General features: G+C 32.9%; 2 protein-coding genes and 1 long non-coding RNA gene across 7 annotated transcripts; 1 reads left to right on the top strand and 2 right to left on the bottom strand.

The window, feature by feature from the left end:
• Nucleotides 1–9: 9 nt before the first annotated feature.
• LOC122528484 (probable phospholipid-transporting ATPase IIB) lies at nt 10–6,849 on the bottom strand. 2 transcript variants are annotated; one of them, XM_043653671.1, is made up of 13 exons: nt 6,467–6,849; nt 5,059–5,203; nt 4,704–4,976; nt 4,367–4,609; nt 4,085–4,273; nt 3,427–4,010; nt 2,935–3,351; nt 2,688–2,853; nt 2,203–2,581; nt 1,878–2,118; nt 1,630–1,796; nt 1,360–1,563; nt 10–1,276 (listed from the first exon to the last, which is right to left on the bottom strand). In XM_043653671.1, exons 1-13 carry the CDS (start codon nt 6,673–6,675, stop codon nt 1,143–1,145), a joined length of 3,351 nt encoding a protein of 1,116 aa, XP_043509606.1. In that variant the 5' UTR covers nt 6,676–6,849; the 3' UTR covers nt 10–1,142. The 2 variants fall into 2 exon arrangements, with proteins under 2 accessions (XP_043509606.1, XP_043509607.1); XM_043653672.1 differs by lacking the exon at nt 6,467–6,849 and adding an exon at nt 5,551–5,849.
• LOC122528518 lies at nt 6,506–8,713 on the top strand. Of its 3 annotated transcripts, none has more exons than XR_006306589.1 (3): nt 6,506–6,611; nt 6,844–8,360; nt 8,473–8,713. It is a non-coding gene; the product is annotated as an uncharacterized LOC122528518 (long non-coding RNA). The 3 variants fall into 3 exon arrangements; XR_006306588.1 differs by having other exon boundaries at nt 6,844–7,891; nt 8,031–8,713; XR_006306587.1 differs by having other exon boundaries at nt 6,844–8,713.
• On the bottom strand, nt 8,550–16,266 carry LOC122528486 (transient receptor potential cation channel subfamily V member 5). 2 transcript variants are annotated; one of them, XM_043653678.1, is made up of 14 exons: nt 16,200–16,266; nt 14,523–14,701; nt 14,345–14,435; nt 14,105–14,281; nt 13,605–13,794; nt 13,365–13,518; nt 12,726–12,980; nt 11,756–12,381; nt 11,223–11,388; nt 10,707–10,968; nt 9,429–9,610; nt 9,243–9,359; nt 9,040–9,165; nt 8,550–8,892 (listed from the first exon to the last, which is right to left on the bottom strand). In XM_043653678.1, the coding sequence occupies exons 2-14, from the start codon at nt 14,679–14,681 to the stop codon at nt 8,767–8,769; spliced, it is 2,631 nt and encodes an 876-aa protein (XP_043509613.1). In that variant the 5' UTR covers nt 14,682–14,701; nt 16,200–16,266; the 3' UTR covers nt 8,550–8,766. The 2 variants fall into 2 exon arrangements, with proteins under 2 accessions (XP_043509613.1, XP_043509612.1); XM_043653677.1 differs by lacking the exon at nt 16,200–16,266 and adding an exon at nt 15,123–15,686.
• Between the last annotated feature and the right edge of the window lie 164 nt (nt 16,267–16,430).

Consider the following 16,430-nt stretch of genomic DNA (forward strand, 5'->3'; position numbering starts at 1 on the left):
AAAGTGGCATAATGTTTAAATGAATATATTATTATTATATTTTTTTCACATAAATTAATTATAAATGTATATCATTAGGTCAAGTGCTATTTACCTAGAACTAACTATGTATTCTATATATAATATGATACATCTCATCAACGTTGTAACTAACAACAATTACTTCTAAATCTACGATCTTAATTTATGCATGAATATAAAAATCGGTTTTTTTTTATTGTAGCATTGTACATACACGATAAGTAAGTTACATCACATTATATTAAAATTGTAAATAATAAATTTTATCTAAAATACAAAAGAAAAATATTCTATATTAAAATAAAGCAATAACAAATAGGAATCTCCCTCTTGGCATTTAGTTTGTAAAAATAAGAAATTAACGTATTTATTAAAAATATCAAGAAAACTTTAAAAATATTATATGCTTTTAATTAATTGATTATTTATGTCCTATAAACTTAATATATTAAAATCCTATAAATAATATGCGATCGAATATACATAATAGACATGAGACGAAAACGAATAAAATGCTACATATACGCAAATATATTTCAAAAACAAAAATACTTTACAGTTTCTCATAAAATAAATAAACAAAATGCAGCTTTAAACCGTTTCTTTCTAGTTATTATAATTTCAATTCGTTTGAATTTACAATGTAAAAAAATTATAGAAATGTTTATGTATTATGACATCACGTGTAAACATCATAATAATACTAATAATAGTAATAATAATAATAATAACAATAAATTATTCATAGAATTTATCATTAAGTTAGAATTTAAAGAAACATTAAATCTGACCTATGCAATAGTTTAACAGAGAAGCACTTAGTATGGTATATTTAGAACAAAAACAATTGTAATTTTTGTTAATTACATTCTGATGTCAAATTATAAGGTCTTATTAATATTTTGAATATGTCAATAATTCAATATCAATATATCAATATTTCGAACGTAGTTAGAAAAATATTCAGGAGTTTTAGAAAATGCAAACGCATTCAGCAAACAACGCATATCAGGGATTGATAATTTTAAACCTAAAAACGGTTTTTCATATCATCTTTTCAGTACAGATCAATAATTTGTCAATTCTTTTCATAAAATGAATGAAATTGTTATGCACGAAGTTTAAGATAATTTAGTGTAACTAGGAGGAGAAAATTTCTTTCGTAAAAATTTCAAAATGTATAATGGCATGCACGAAATTAAAGTTATTAGCAATACTTTCCACAAGAAGTCAGTGGTCTTGATAAACTCAGCATCTGCGTTACAATATGAAAAAAGTGATTAAATTTTTAATAAACGTATTCCTTGTTTTTTAAAAATATATATTAATTATACCTACCAAAATAATCTTTGAGAACGACTAGCGATAATAAATAAAGCGCCAATGAGAAAATTTCCGCAAGTATCATAATATGATGCCATGTTCTAATTGTTAAAGCTACCATTATTAACTCTGTTAAGACAAGTGCTGTGAAACTTATGGCCACTATATGAATAAATTCATCTTCGAACATTATAAGTGCGCCATACATTATAACGCCACCTGAAAGATGGTTCAGATAACATTACTAAACGATGTATAATCAATAATAACAAAAGAACTTATTACCTTGATATATGCTTATTAAAATCCACATGAAGAATGTCTTATAGGATAACGATCGACCCTTACTGAGTTCTTTATAAAGTTCTGGATAAGTAAGTGCAATTTTTCCTGACACATCTTTGTCTAATACCAATGAAAATACCGGAAACATTGTATATATTGTTCCATAGCTACAAATTAGTCATTTGACATATTAGCATTATTATATCATATTATATATATGTTTTGATATTACTTAATTTTTTTCTTACCCAACCATTAAAAATCCCTGATACAAGGATACTGACGATAAATAAAAGACCGCAGAAAACACGGCTTGCATAGTGGAAATAATTAAACCTCGGTGAATAACGAATTGACTTAAGGCAGCAGAACGTTTATAACTTCTGCGTCCGTGAACCAACAAGAGATTAGCCAAATGACTGAATTGAGAAATAGAAAAGTCTGCAGCCAAAGAAGCTTGCCTTCCTTCAAGGCCTTCAAGACCTATACCTAAAAGGAGAAATGAATATTATCAGTAATAACATCTACATTACAATTTACTCAATTTACTCAAATTATGAGAAACATGCTTACCAGCATCTGCTGCTTGTATCATTGATACATCATTACCCCCGTCACCGACAGCTGCGGTTCTTTTCCCAGTATGTCTTTGAATAAGACTAACAACTTCGGCTTTTTGCGTGGGTGAACATCGACAGCAAACAACAGCTGGTGAACCGCATGCTAGTTCTAAGAATTCTTGTTCGTAATATAGCAAACATACCTCTAAAGAATCGCCGCTAATGACTAAGGCACAGTCTTGTTTTTTACGAAAAGTATTTAATTCCAAATGGGCATCCGTGCGAGTTACCACCGATTTGAAAACATGAAGACTTTGCGTTCGTGAAACTAAACGCGAAGATTTTGCTATACAAGTTGCTGTTTCTAGCTTGTCGCCCGTTAACATCCAAATCTAAAAATCATAGAAAACACATTATAAGCAAAACTATTATTAAAATTGAAACAAATAAAGGAAACTTAATCTCGTAGCAATGTAAATTGGTAAAAGTGCGACGTACCTTAATTCCAGCATTTCTCAACAGTTCCAATGTAGGCCTTACTCTATCTTGTAATCTATCTTCGACGCCAGTTACACACAATAATTCCATCTCTCTTTCTAAACTTTCGACAACTGCAGCAACTCTTGAAACGCGATCACTGACACTCATTCTTGCTGAATTGTATCTAAAAAAGAAAATTTTTTTCATATAATCAATTTATCATATCTAATCATTTTTCCACTAACACGTAACAATTCCCTAGTACCTTGCTTCAAAATCGAGATATTGTTCTTCTGTCAAATTTTTTTTTGCAACAACTAATGTTCTTAAACCTTCCCGAGCCATATTACCACACTCCTCTTCAAGCCAATCATTATACTGTACTATCCCGGACATCACTACATCCGCACCTTTCAAATAAAATACTATTTCAGAACTGGATTCTTCTTTTACTATTATTCCCATTCGTTTGGTTTCCGATGTGAATGGAAATATTTGTAAAATTGTGTAGTTCAAGATTTTGCCGTTTGGAGCTTTTAGTTGCATAAAATTTAAGTCACGCTTCACTAAAGCTAATCCCATTTCTTCTGTCCACTTAACCAATGCTACTTCATCCGGACTAGAAGCTTGGTAATTACGTTTTTGTTCTGATAGATAATAATGTTGATCTGCTTCTGTTTGACTAAAAGCAAAGATAAAATAAACACGTGTACCATAATTGTATAATTTTATGTAGCACAGTTTAAAAAAAAATTACCTTTGAATGGAACCAGAATCTCCTGTTTCTCCCGTTTGTACACTCATTGTATCCAAATTATTTGATTTACTTACTTCATCATAAACTGGTGTTACATTGTGACACAACGCCAAAGCATGCACTGCGTCATATATTCTAGTACTTTCGGATCTTCTTACTTTCACACTATGTACAGACGCTGGTTTTACTGGTGAAGTATCGGAATTCGTGGCATAACATGTTTTTAATACAGCCATAATTTCGTCAAATGTTTCTTGCCCGTAAGATATCATGCCTAAATGCAACTTTTTGAAAACCATTTTATTTTGCGTTAATGTGCCAGTCTTGTCACTTAGTAAATATGAAATACGACCAAGTTCTTCCGGAATAGTAGTAGTTCGTACAACCGTTCCTGCAATTTCCTTATCCCTTTGAATGCACCAAGCGTAAAAAGCTTTCCCCATATCTAGATTCACTCTTAAACTGATTGGTATTATATAAGAAAATAGCAGAACGAAACGAAACATATAACGATACCATGGCCCGTTAAATCCTTTTAAAGACATCATTACCAATGCTAGACCAATCACAGCACAAAACAAAACCTACGAATTTAAAATTCATTCAACGACGTTTATTAAATGAAATTAACATGATACAATATGATAGAATACAATACCTTTGTTAGCTGATTTATTTCCTGATCTAATAAACCAACTTTCGACCGCGGTGCAGAATGATTCATAAGTGATCTAGTTTCTTGCCCTGTGTACACTACAACACCAAGAGCCGAACCTGACGCGATTGCTGTGTTTGCCCATAAAGTATTGTCCACACCCAAACTTTCTTCACTGCTGTGTCCATCGTACTATAAATTGTAACGTGATTGTATGTTATAACAACATTTATTAATAATTACACTGTTGTAACATTAAACATTAAAGACAAATTAAAAATTTACTCTGGTAAATGTTCCAATAAAGCTGTGAATATCTTTTTGAGGCTTTTCAACATATATGCTTGCTTTAATATCAAACAATTGAGAGTTATTTTCCAATTTTTGAGTAACTGGAACAGCCAGTCGCAACTTCCAGTCTGTTTCTCCATCTAGTTGATCTGTTCTCACAAAGCACGCACCTGATTTTTCTGTAGTTCGTAATAATACTAAATCAGCAGGTACCCTTTGGCCCTTCTCTACTATAACCTTAGAAAAAAAATTACACAAATGAATTTTTCTATTTTCTCTTCATTTAATTAATATCTTATGTTTTTTTTTGTATTTTCATTTAATTTCTTACCAAATCACCCACTCGCAATTTAGAACTTGGTACTAATTCCGGGGTATCAAAACCTTTCACTAATCTGTAATACTTTTGGGCATTGACTTCCTTGTCTCTTTTGTATCGTCTGAAGTCATCGATCGCTTCTCGACAAATAGTAACAGTTAAAACAAAACACAAAGGTCCCCAATATGTATATAAATATCCTATTCTTATGTCTGGTATGAATTGAGATATAGCCATAAGCAAAAAATATAGATTTAAGAAAAATTTAAATTGTTGAAAAAGAACCTAAAAATATAATATAGCAATTACATATTTTTAATACCACATTATATTAGCAAATAACAATACAATTGGCAACATTCTTTACCAAAGGTAAAAACGTGACAATATTATATTTCTGATTTCTTATGACATTAGTAGGAAATTTCTCATGCATTGGCTGACCAATATGAATAACTCTAGCCCTTAATTCACGTTCTCTGCAACATCTTCTCCACATCCATGTACAACATCTAAAAAGGTACAATAATAAATAAGTAGAAAAATAAAAAAACAAGATTTTACTTTATTTTTTTACTACATATATAATCACACTGTTGCTAATGAGAGATTATAATAAAATTTTTGAATATAACAGCTTTGTAAATATAATGATTTTAAACGAAGAAAAATGTATTTGTTGCAGTATGGGATATATTTGGACATAAATTCAACATAATCGTTGGGTTGAGGTCGAATAAATATTGTGCTGACCATCTTAATAACATCTTTTTAATCATTCAATAAGAGTCGTAAAGAAATAAAAAAAAATACGCAAAAATCGGAGTCCCTTAGAGGAAGTAAAATGTATGTACGTCACCTTGTCCACAAATTGATATTCCGCGGTCTGGATATCAGAGGAATATCCTCTTTCGATAATCTTATAACATTACTTTGCGTTTCCATTTGCATATTTCTTCATGCAAAGAAATACTATCATAAACCATATAAAGAAATACTTCTATTCGACCGTTTGCTAAAAAACCACTGTCTAAAAAATCTATCCTTCGATATTCAACACAGTTCTGTTATGACATCATAACATCCACGAACTACAAGTTTACAAGATGTGAATTCGCTTTACTTACTGCATGAACTTGTACCACATATTATAACAGAGTATGATAGAAACTACATTATTATTATGTTTCTTTCTATTTTTTATTATGAATAAAACTTTGCGAAATTTGTGTATTTAAACATGTTTAATTTGCTCACTTCCTTCATTCTTTAGCAGATATATATTTAACAATCTTAAGCTAGACTAATTTTTCAACAAAAGAGTATTATAATACTTGAAAGATGGCATGAAAATGCACGAATATAATTGCATCAATTGTATTTTCATAATGCAAGTTATTAAAAACAGAGAAACGTTCTTAAATGTGTGTATTTGGAAGTTATTACTTATCGTTTGATAAGTAATATCTTTCCTTATCGAGATAGGTAGACAAGACATATTTTTACAAAAAAGATTTTTCACATTATGGACGTTAACATTATCTTATTCGTCTCTCTTTTCTTTTTCCCTTACGTTTTCCATTTTTTTTTTAAATTTATTTCCACCTCTTTTGCACATTAATATCTCTACGATGAATCTCGATAGATCTTTATCATTTATTACGTTGGCTACCATTCAAATTGGTAACCAGGAAGTCGCTAATCGAGCGATCATGTTTATTTCTGCTCGACTTGCTTGTTAAAATTAACGATCGATTATCGAATCAGTAACTCACCCGCAGAAGCAATTTTTGAGGAATATAGAAAAATCATTTATCCGCCGTCTTCGTGAGGTCAGAAGTCGTATACTGTCTTCGGAAGGTTGAAGGAGATAATCGGTCTCTTCATCCATTTCAAAATCCCGCTCGTCCGAGCTCAAACGTAATGGCATTTCTTCTAACCGCATACTTTTTTCACGAATCACTCGATAAATTTTCTTTCCCATTTACCACGGATACACAACTATACCATTTATATCTATTTTACGCTACATATACCGCGTGTGTGTGTTTACATATGTACATCGTACATACATACATACAAAACATACATACACATACATTAATGCATACAAATATATACCTATCGTTTATACATATTTTTTCTTTTTCAGTAACAAAACATGCTGAGGACAATTCTCACTAGTTCCTTTTTTTTATGACCATTGCATTGCATGTTACATCACATGATAACGAAATATTACACCGTTTAAATACATATACCCGTATACGCAAACAGGTACGTACGTGTCCTGTGTATCTTGCTTCAGACTCTGCTCAAATGAAACCGTGATTTCCGGCAGATTAACATATTGCGTTTATTTGTTTATTTAACCAACAACTTCAACCATTCAAAGTGGCACCGTCAATTGACATTTTACTCAGCGATTCAATTATTCTGTTTATTTACGAGATCCGTGCGTACATGCGACATCCATGCATACATGCTTCTTTCCACGTACGTACGTGTACGCATCGCGAAATATTATTCAAACGACAGTGACGTTCGATATCAAATATTCGAGTCATTTCAATACAGAAGGCAAAAATAAATTCGAATTTATCAAAATTTCAATCGATCTTCGAACTAATTGTTAATCAACTGTGATCGCGATACCTCGAACTGGTATTACAGTGCGTGCGGCCATGTTAAGTACTCTATGGTCATGTGATCCGGTTGTTTCGGACGCATGCGTACACCGTTTGAAATAAATTTTGAAATTGTTCAACGTATTGTTTGCTACGCGTTATGTTACGCGTGATTTACACACGTATAAGAAATCAGTCTTATTTATTTCGTTTTACATATTTTTACTAACTTTGTTAATCGGTACTTTATTATTACTAACTTTATTAATCATTGCAATTCGTTATTCAAGTACAACTTCATAAAGCAGTGCTAACGATTCGATCGTATTTTTAATTGTCTCGTTTTGACACGCTGCGCTGGCTAGGTTACGAAAAAGCTGCGTACATATTCCTTTTTCGTCCTGTTTCATGAAACTAACAGTCAGGTAAAATCTATTACATTTGCTTAAAGTGCATAAAATGTCGACAACGAACTCGATGTTATCGGGAAGTGAAGCATTTCGGAAGCACGTATCAATTATTTCGACGAACAACGACGAAGGAATTTCAGTCTGAAAAATTTTCTTCTGCAAGGTATATCTGAAATAACCGATTACATACATTTATATTCTAACCTCCATCAATTTAATTATTACGCACTCATAAATACATATCTTACCGTAACGTTTTGAGATAATAAAATCTTTCTTTATGATCTTTAACTGTTTTCCAGATTTGTACAAATTGGGCGTACGTGGTGGGTGTTTCATTTTGAAAAGCATTATCATCGCATTTACTCGATATTTTCGAATGATCTTCGGATTGTTGTTGTATTTCGTTTACTTTGTCAAACGATGTTATCGTGTTCAAACTATTGGTGTGAACAATGGGATTCCAACATTTCTTTATTCTAGATTTAATATCGTCACATTTCAAAGGTTTTAAATGGGCAGCATTTACCTGGTAATAGAAAAAATAAAAATTATATTAAATGTTAAACAGGCAGATAAGAGTATTTTAAATAAAATACCAATTGCTTACCAATTGTCTGAAATCTTCATAGGTAGGTACTTTTTGCTCCACCGCTCTGAGTTTAGCATCATTTTGTAATTTATATAACTCATCCGCTCTAAGAGCCTCCAGAAGTTCTAGTTCCATGTTTTTATAATTTATAGGCGATCTTAATTTGCTCATTTCTACAGGGTAGATAGCTTTGAAAGTACTTTTCAGATAGCAAGATACACAAAATAAGAAATTTGCTAAGTCAACAAATATTTATTATTGATCATAGTAAATGGTTCCTATAGCAACTACCCATGAGTACGATTATGTTGTATCGATAGGTATGTAAGTACGTATGTATGAGTTTATGCGTTTTTTGAGCATCAAAGGTTTACATATGTATGTATGTATGTATGTATGTAAAAGAAGAATCGTAATCATGAAAGTTAATTACACTGTATGTAACATTATAAAATAACATTATCTTCCGACATTACAATATTCTTTGCTATACTGCTCTGTCTTTTTTTATACAATCTATCATGAGTTCTTTTCATCTCTAAAATTTCCTTCATTTCTTCCTTATCTTCTTCCTAAAATTCATACACTTTTTACAATCATCTATTATACGTGCATACAAAGTTAGTTGTATACATATACATATACATGTACTATATATAATCGCTTATAAAAAGTCTCGTATAAATAGATATATATATATATATATATATATATTTTACCGATTGATTTAATCGAAGTACTAATGCTCTTCGACCATCAGACATTGGCTGCGAATAGTCCATTAATTTTTTAAGCCTTTCCTCTGGACTCACTCCTCTTTCTACTACCAAAACTATACGTGCCCACTGCGATAAACACCGTATTAACAAATAGATGATGATCAATAAATGTCGTTTTAAGTGGAAAGGGAAAAGAAACGTACTTGTCTTTGCCATTCGTTTCTTGTTTCTGCAATTTTCTGGTATGTATTCCCCATCATAGCAATTAACATGTTCACTAATAATATGGCAACGATTGCCATATATAACACAAATAAAAGCTATGACGAAATTAATTTTTATATTGTAGTCATATATACCTGCTAGAAGAATAGATGAAAGATAATCACCTTAGCTTCTATCTCATGCTGTGTTCTCTCAAATGCACCATAATAATCTCCAAAATTTGTCATACTCATAAGAAACATTGCCATTATACTTTCTACCGGCGATGGCATTGGATTGCTTATCGAATCATCTACTCCTTCAGGCGTATTGGGATTATCGAAAGATAAAAATATGATATAATATGCTGAAGAAAAGGAGAAAAAGAGATAATTTTTTATATACATTATTAGAAGAATAAGACGCGAAAAAATAAAAAAAAAGAATAGAGGAGAAAGAAAAAGATTACGTAATAAATAAGATGTCTTTTCAACTACAGTATCAAATATTTATGAATATTACCATGCTAAATTGTTGCAGTATAAAATTGAAAAGAATTGGAGACAATTGAAAAGAATTTCTTTTTTTTAATCCTAACAATTAAGAAATATTGATGAAAAGAATAGCTAATATTATAATAATTAAGTGGCTGAAGATTCTACATATGACTAATATTCATTGAAATTTTAGAGATTTTAGAACAATTGAGATATACATTTCTAATTGTATTGAAAAGATTTATACAGATAGATTTTATGAAGCATCAGTTGTTTATTAAAAATGAATATGAAACTTGAAAATGTAGAAAATTCACAGTAGAAAAATGTTCGTCGATTGTAACTGTCGACACGTAATAAAAATATCAAACTTTTAATGGAATTGCAAGCATCCAATTACTTATGGACGATAATGCATGTATAGTATGTAACTGGAGAATAAATACAAGTATGTATAAGATTGGCACAATGCCTAGAATATGTAAATTTGTTACGTTTCAGAATGGAGGATATTCCAGTGTAATATGTGTCAATGTCGCTTGTGATGTAGCAATTCCCAGACGGGCGATTAAGTCATAAGACAAACTCGTATTCGTATCGCCTGCTCGATATCGTTATACATACTTTGATTAACGACTATAAGGGAAGAGGAAGCGTCATCGGCATATTTGCTCTCAAGTTTTTAATCGACCAATCGTCTGTTACGAATTGATCGCTAGTTTATTTATGTCCATGATCTACGTTCAGAAGTAAGATATGATGCATCTGTTATCGTATGTCGAAAATTTCTGGCCAGGACAGAAGTGCGAAAGTGTTAACAAAAATGGAAAGAAGTTTAGCTAACGGTGTAGAATAATATTGGTACGCGATAATTTTAATCGAAGCGAAATTTGTTAGAATGGTTAGAGACTTTGAGACTTTTAAACTAAATTCTTCCATCAGAGGAGAACTTGGTTTCTACGTTACCTTGAGAAAATCCCATTACAAAGACCAAGTAAATGGAGACGAAACGGAGCAAATCGCCCATGATCATTCTATAAATCATCACGACGAACGGACCGACCGTTTTGAAACCCCGACAGAAAAATAAAAAATACGGTGCCGTGGTTAACATCACGACAACCGCTAACATATCTTCAACTTCGTCGGCACAAGCTAATCTCAAGAATGGGAAAGATAGTAATATGCAACAGGAGAAGAGGAACATTACTCGTGATGGTGCAGTCATCTAGAAATAATTCCTTTCGTTAGTACAATATTTTAATTTATAATGTGTATTATGAAGTTTGTGTGCTTGATCGGTTTGTCAACGAAACACCATCTTCCTTTTTCTTTCTTTCCTTTTATTTCAAATATTCTAAAGTTAAAATTTCGTCGATGAGAAACCGATATCGCACATTGTTCACCAAATATTTTCTTTTCGCATAAAAGTAAACGTAAAAATAAGAGAAACAGATACACGCTCGGTAGTATCATCCTTACTAGATTCTCAATGAACATATTAAGTCCTAAAAATCTGGCTTCACGTAATGCTGCAATTATGTAAAGAGCAGCTGCAATCTCCATTAATATTTCAGCGATTAGTCGGACCTTGGCCGATATCGTATTTAGGTGCATTAGTCTACACTTCTCCGTGAGATTGTTCCACCTAATATCGAAAGGAAGCACGTTAGAAATATTTATGGATGGATTGTCCTAAAGCCAAATATATAATATCGGGCTGCGATTCTTAAAAATAGTAAATTTTGAAATTTAGCTTCGTATTAACCCCAGTAGATCTTCATAATAATTATTTAATATTATATATGATTAAATCTATTTTAAGGTATAACTTATTATTATTATATCAACAAAAATAGAAATTTTTTTTCAAAAGCAGTATTTAATACGAATGTTTACTTTCATACGCGAATAAAAGTGAAAATGTTTCTCCTTGGCACAGTTAAGAAATTCAATGAACTCTTAAAGGGTTAATCAGATTTGTTCCGAAAATGTGTATGAATCGTACAACGCACCAGTCGTGTTTGTTACTGCCAGCGGATAGTATAGTATCATCAAAGAGCATCGTCGAATTTGCAGGGACAGTGTCGTTGATCATTGTAATTTTCAGATAATCCATCGGTGTAGTATCATTTTTAGAGTAGTAAAGCTCGTTGGGCCTAGTAGTTATCCTATAAGAATCATTAAAAAATTCGATCTCGTTTCGAGATCGATCCGTCGACAAAACGTTGCTCAAGACTGATGTTAAGTCCGCGACGATATCGAACTTCAATTTATCAAAGGGCGCTGTTGCGTTCAAAGAATATTTCATGTTCGAGGTAAAAGCAGTAGTAATAATTTGATCAAGAAGAAGGGAGAGATTGGTATTTTGAAAAGTATTTGTAACATTCGGGAGAAGTTGATCCGGTTTTGGAGTTGTCATCGGTGATTCCACAGAGGTTTGGGATGTAACAGCAGGAGAGGAAGCAGACGGCGTCACCGTTGGACCAGGTCGAAGAGTAAAACTGACCAACGACAGAACAAAGTAGAAACAAAAAAGGAAAAATTGACGATAGAACCGTGATTTAACGAATGTGTTCCATTTGGCGTTCAACAGATCGACCAGGATACCGTCCATCAATTCCAGATGCTCGTCCTTTTCCTACATGTACCAGAAATATCGTATGGTGATAAAGAATGGTAATATATTTGATTGTGTAATAAGTTCGTTCATATTTCACTCGGTAGGTTTCTACATTTTGAGAAATGTGAAAATGTTGCTTATATCAGTTGTAGTAAATAGTATAAATATATGTGTATATCACATTATTATATATATATTTAGATTTTGAGAAATTGTTATAGGAACATTGTTCGTATTAGTTATAGTAACTAGTAAACTCTAAAATACTTGTTATAATAATCGTTGGTTTCAAAGAAATGCGAATGAACTTATTACACAATATATAATGGAAAGCAGTTTTTTGATTTTGATTTATAACTCACACCAAATACCACTAGATTCAAAGCAGAATTATGGCTGATGCTTCCCGTAGTAACGTCGATGGTATCGACTTGTGACAAAGGATAAGCCGCGCACGTAATACTTCCTATCTGCCAGTAAATCTCCCGTTCGATGTTCAAAATATGAAAAAACATTTCGATCCTGGCTAACTTTGCTGACAGCGTCAAAGGCGTTAAATGTTGACTATTCCTGATTGGTAAAGATGCACCCACTTCATACGCCATATCAAACATAGTCTTGACCGGGAAAAAAGTTGATCGAGGTAATTTATTGATAATTTCCTTCTAGATTAATCTTAAGCCTTGTCCAGACATCGTCCGTGAACAGTAGACAAAATAGATGTAAATTACCTGAATTTATATTTTGTTTCCCATTATCTACGGTCTATTTATGAACAACATGTTCATGGGCAGTGATCTCTCAGTCTGAACAAGACTTTATGTGGCACTAAAAACTCGCTTTTTATGGTCAAAAGTTAATTTTACAAGTTTATCATGTCGAAACATTTTTTTCTTCTTTTTTAAAGATCTACCATATTTTTGTTGAAAAAGAGAATATTTTCACTTTTGATCACACAGAGCCATTCTGCAGGCCACTGTGCAGTGTATTCAGCAACTTACCAGCTTTTCATAAATGACCAGCATATGTAAAACAGTATTCCCATTCGTGTCTTGCTTGTCTGGATCTGCTCCCCTGGCGAGTATTAATCTGTAACATTCTTCCTGTCCCAAGCACGCAGCGAAACTTAAAGGATACTCGCCCCAATAAACGTATCTACGCAAACGAGACGAGATGAAAGTGTCTTGACATCATGCGCGGGCGTGTTCATCTGTATTCCACTCAAGTATAATCTACTTTACCCGTTGTAATTCGTCTCCGGAGTTACGCAAACCCATTCGTGATCCAGACTGTCTGATCTCGACGCTTTTTGATCCTCCGGACACATAAAGTTGCCTACGCATCTTTCGTGCACGTCCGCACCGCTGTCCAAAAGAAATTTCACCAATGCTGGATCTTCGTTTACTATTGCGATATGTAACGCACTCTCACCTGTGAAGAATAGTCAAACGAACGGACAGATACGAGTATTTAGTAATTCAGAATCGATGAAAGTGACTTTTGTACAAGTTTTTGACTGTTAAAAACGTTAGCAGTCACAATTCAACGTGACGTAGGATATAAAACGAAAGAACATAGATTTAAACAATTCCAAAAGCTTGCTTGTTAAGTATTCTATTTATTTGTTTTTTTACGAAGGGAAAATTTTTATTTATTGTTTGATTAATATATTAGAAAATTCAACTCTTGAATTGCTAGAACGAAGTTATGGATCATCGTGTGACGTGATGAACTTACTAACCGTAGTACTCATCGCTGATATACACATCGTTGATAAGCTTAGGATAAAAACGTAACAAACGTTTGGCTAGATCAATGTGAATAGCAGTCGCGTGTAACATGCATAAATGCAAAATCGTTTCTCCGACCGCTCCTCTTTCGCTCAAGCTCCAGCAGACTAATCTATACTTGCTTTTATCTGTTCAAAAGGAACGGAATAATTACATCTCCCATCGTCTCTATCGATCTGTCGATCATTTACCTATTTTTGTCTCGTCCAGTTTATCTTCGTTTTGCATGTCCTTGTCGATGTCGTAATCGGCAGGATTCTCCATAGCTCTCAACGGCGGAAGCTGTTACACGATCGATCGATCGATCATAATAAGAAAGTATTTCGATCAAATTGCCTACCTACTACGATGTAATTGAATGTCAATTACCATTTTGTGCTTAGGACGATCCTTATTTCGCAGCAAGACCAACTTCTCGATCGGAATCCATTTACCTTTACCCTTGTTGTATAAATACGGTTCCACTTTCGTTCTTAGAGCATGGTCCAATTCCGCATACTGTTTTGTTTGCGTTGCCCTTTTCATCATATCAACCAATAATCCACCACCTTCACAAGATGAAAAAAGCGTTTCACTCTTCAGGTATAAATATTTAAAAATAGGATTATTGTAATTGTCGAAATGTTCTGTTCAGTGGGACGAATTAAGTGCGGCATAACATAAATTTTAATTATTTTAATTTTTCAAGGTAGATTACAATAGTATATTATATATCAAGATGCAGTGGATATCCTATAATGAACGTTCAGTTTTTCTCATTGAATGCAATTTACAAATATACATATGTTTAAAAATATAAATATAATTTATAAATTTACGCACGTGTGTAATATATAAAGAATTGATAATATATCAAGTTGATAATATATCTTATAATTTATTTCATATAGCATTTTATTTAAATTTATTCTCATAAAACGCTCATGAAGTCTCCTCGCTTTTGTTCTCATCCCTTGTCCGATGATTTACCTTTCAAGTCGACTAATTTATAAAGTAAGATGGACGAAGCATCCGTCTGTTTCTTCACTCCGCTAGCTACGTTGCTTTCTGTATTTCCCATATTCCTTTGTTTTCTCTATTTTCTTTGTTAAAACAACACGCGACACACGATCATCGATATCGGTACGGTGACAAGTATTACTTCGTGAAACCGATCATATGGTTTCAGCTCGATCACACACTGTTCATTCATCCGCTTACAATTCCCCGTCTTTAGTCAATGCTATCGCGTTGCCATGGAATACTTTTCTGATATCGATCACTCAGTCGTCATTTTGCGAAATACCGGCGGTCCATCAAAGAGATTCCTCTCTCGTTAAAAATCTTCGTGAAACGAAGTGTGACCAATAATGTGCCAAACAAAATCAACGATCGATCTATTCGACGGAATAACTTTTACTCTTTTGACTTTTGATGGTGTTGTATACACAGAATAGTAACTAGGTTGGTCTGTAACTCTGTGCCCGTTGAAAATAAAAAAGGAATTGTGGAGAATTACAGATACAACTGCGAAGTACAATTTTATAATTTTTTTTTCCATGGATTGGTTCTTCGTGTCACTCTGAAGAAAAATGTATCATATCCTGAGATATTTTAAATTTTATTTTAACAAAAAATTTAAATAAGTTATACTGTACATGATAATGTATCATGAGTGTTACTTATATACCTATCAATGAGTTACGATAACGTATCAATGATTTAAGCCAGTTTTACACGGAGATACACAATACGTGTAACACGTTCTTGTATCGTAAATACATATTCTCTTCTTCTGTAAGAAATTCATTCCTTTCAGATGCGTGCTTGCATTACAAAAAATACACTTGGGAAATTGAAAATCGAAAAGTTCGACATCGAATCGTACGGCACCTGCAACAGCTTGCGAGCGAGTTTAATCGGAGACCTTTGCATATCCAAGCAATGACGAACGCCGAGGGAAGAAGATGCAAGGAGATCCGGTAAGTAATCAAGAGGAAACCGAATCGCGATACACCGCGAGACGCAGACACAGACTGAATAGGCATTTAGCTCGCGTTTACCTACCGTATTCGCGGGCCAGTTTGGCTCACGCATTCGAGCTGCCAACACCGACCGATTCTTCTCTAATCGCTTTCAATCGTGATCCCGTCGCAACTTTGAACTTGCTTTATGAATCGCGTTCACTCGACTCGAGTCAATTGAAACCAATTTCATTCTGTTTCTTCAAATTAACCAATACCTTTGAATAGTCGTCTATGTTTCCTTTATCTCATTCCTCCAATTCATCCTTCCTTT

This window comes from Frieseomelitta varia, unplaced genomic scaffold, assembly GCF_011392965.1.
Source record: "Frieseomelitta varia isolate USP_RPSP 00005682 unplaced genomic scaffold, Fvar_1.2 scaffold_251, whole genome shotgun sequence".
NCBI classification, from domain to species: domain Eukaryota; kingdom Metazoa; phylum Arthropoda; class Insecta; order Hymenoptera; family Apidae; genus Frieseomelitta; species Frieseomelitta varia.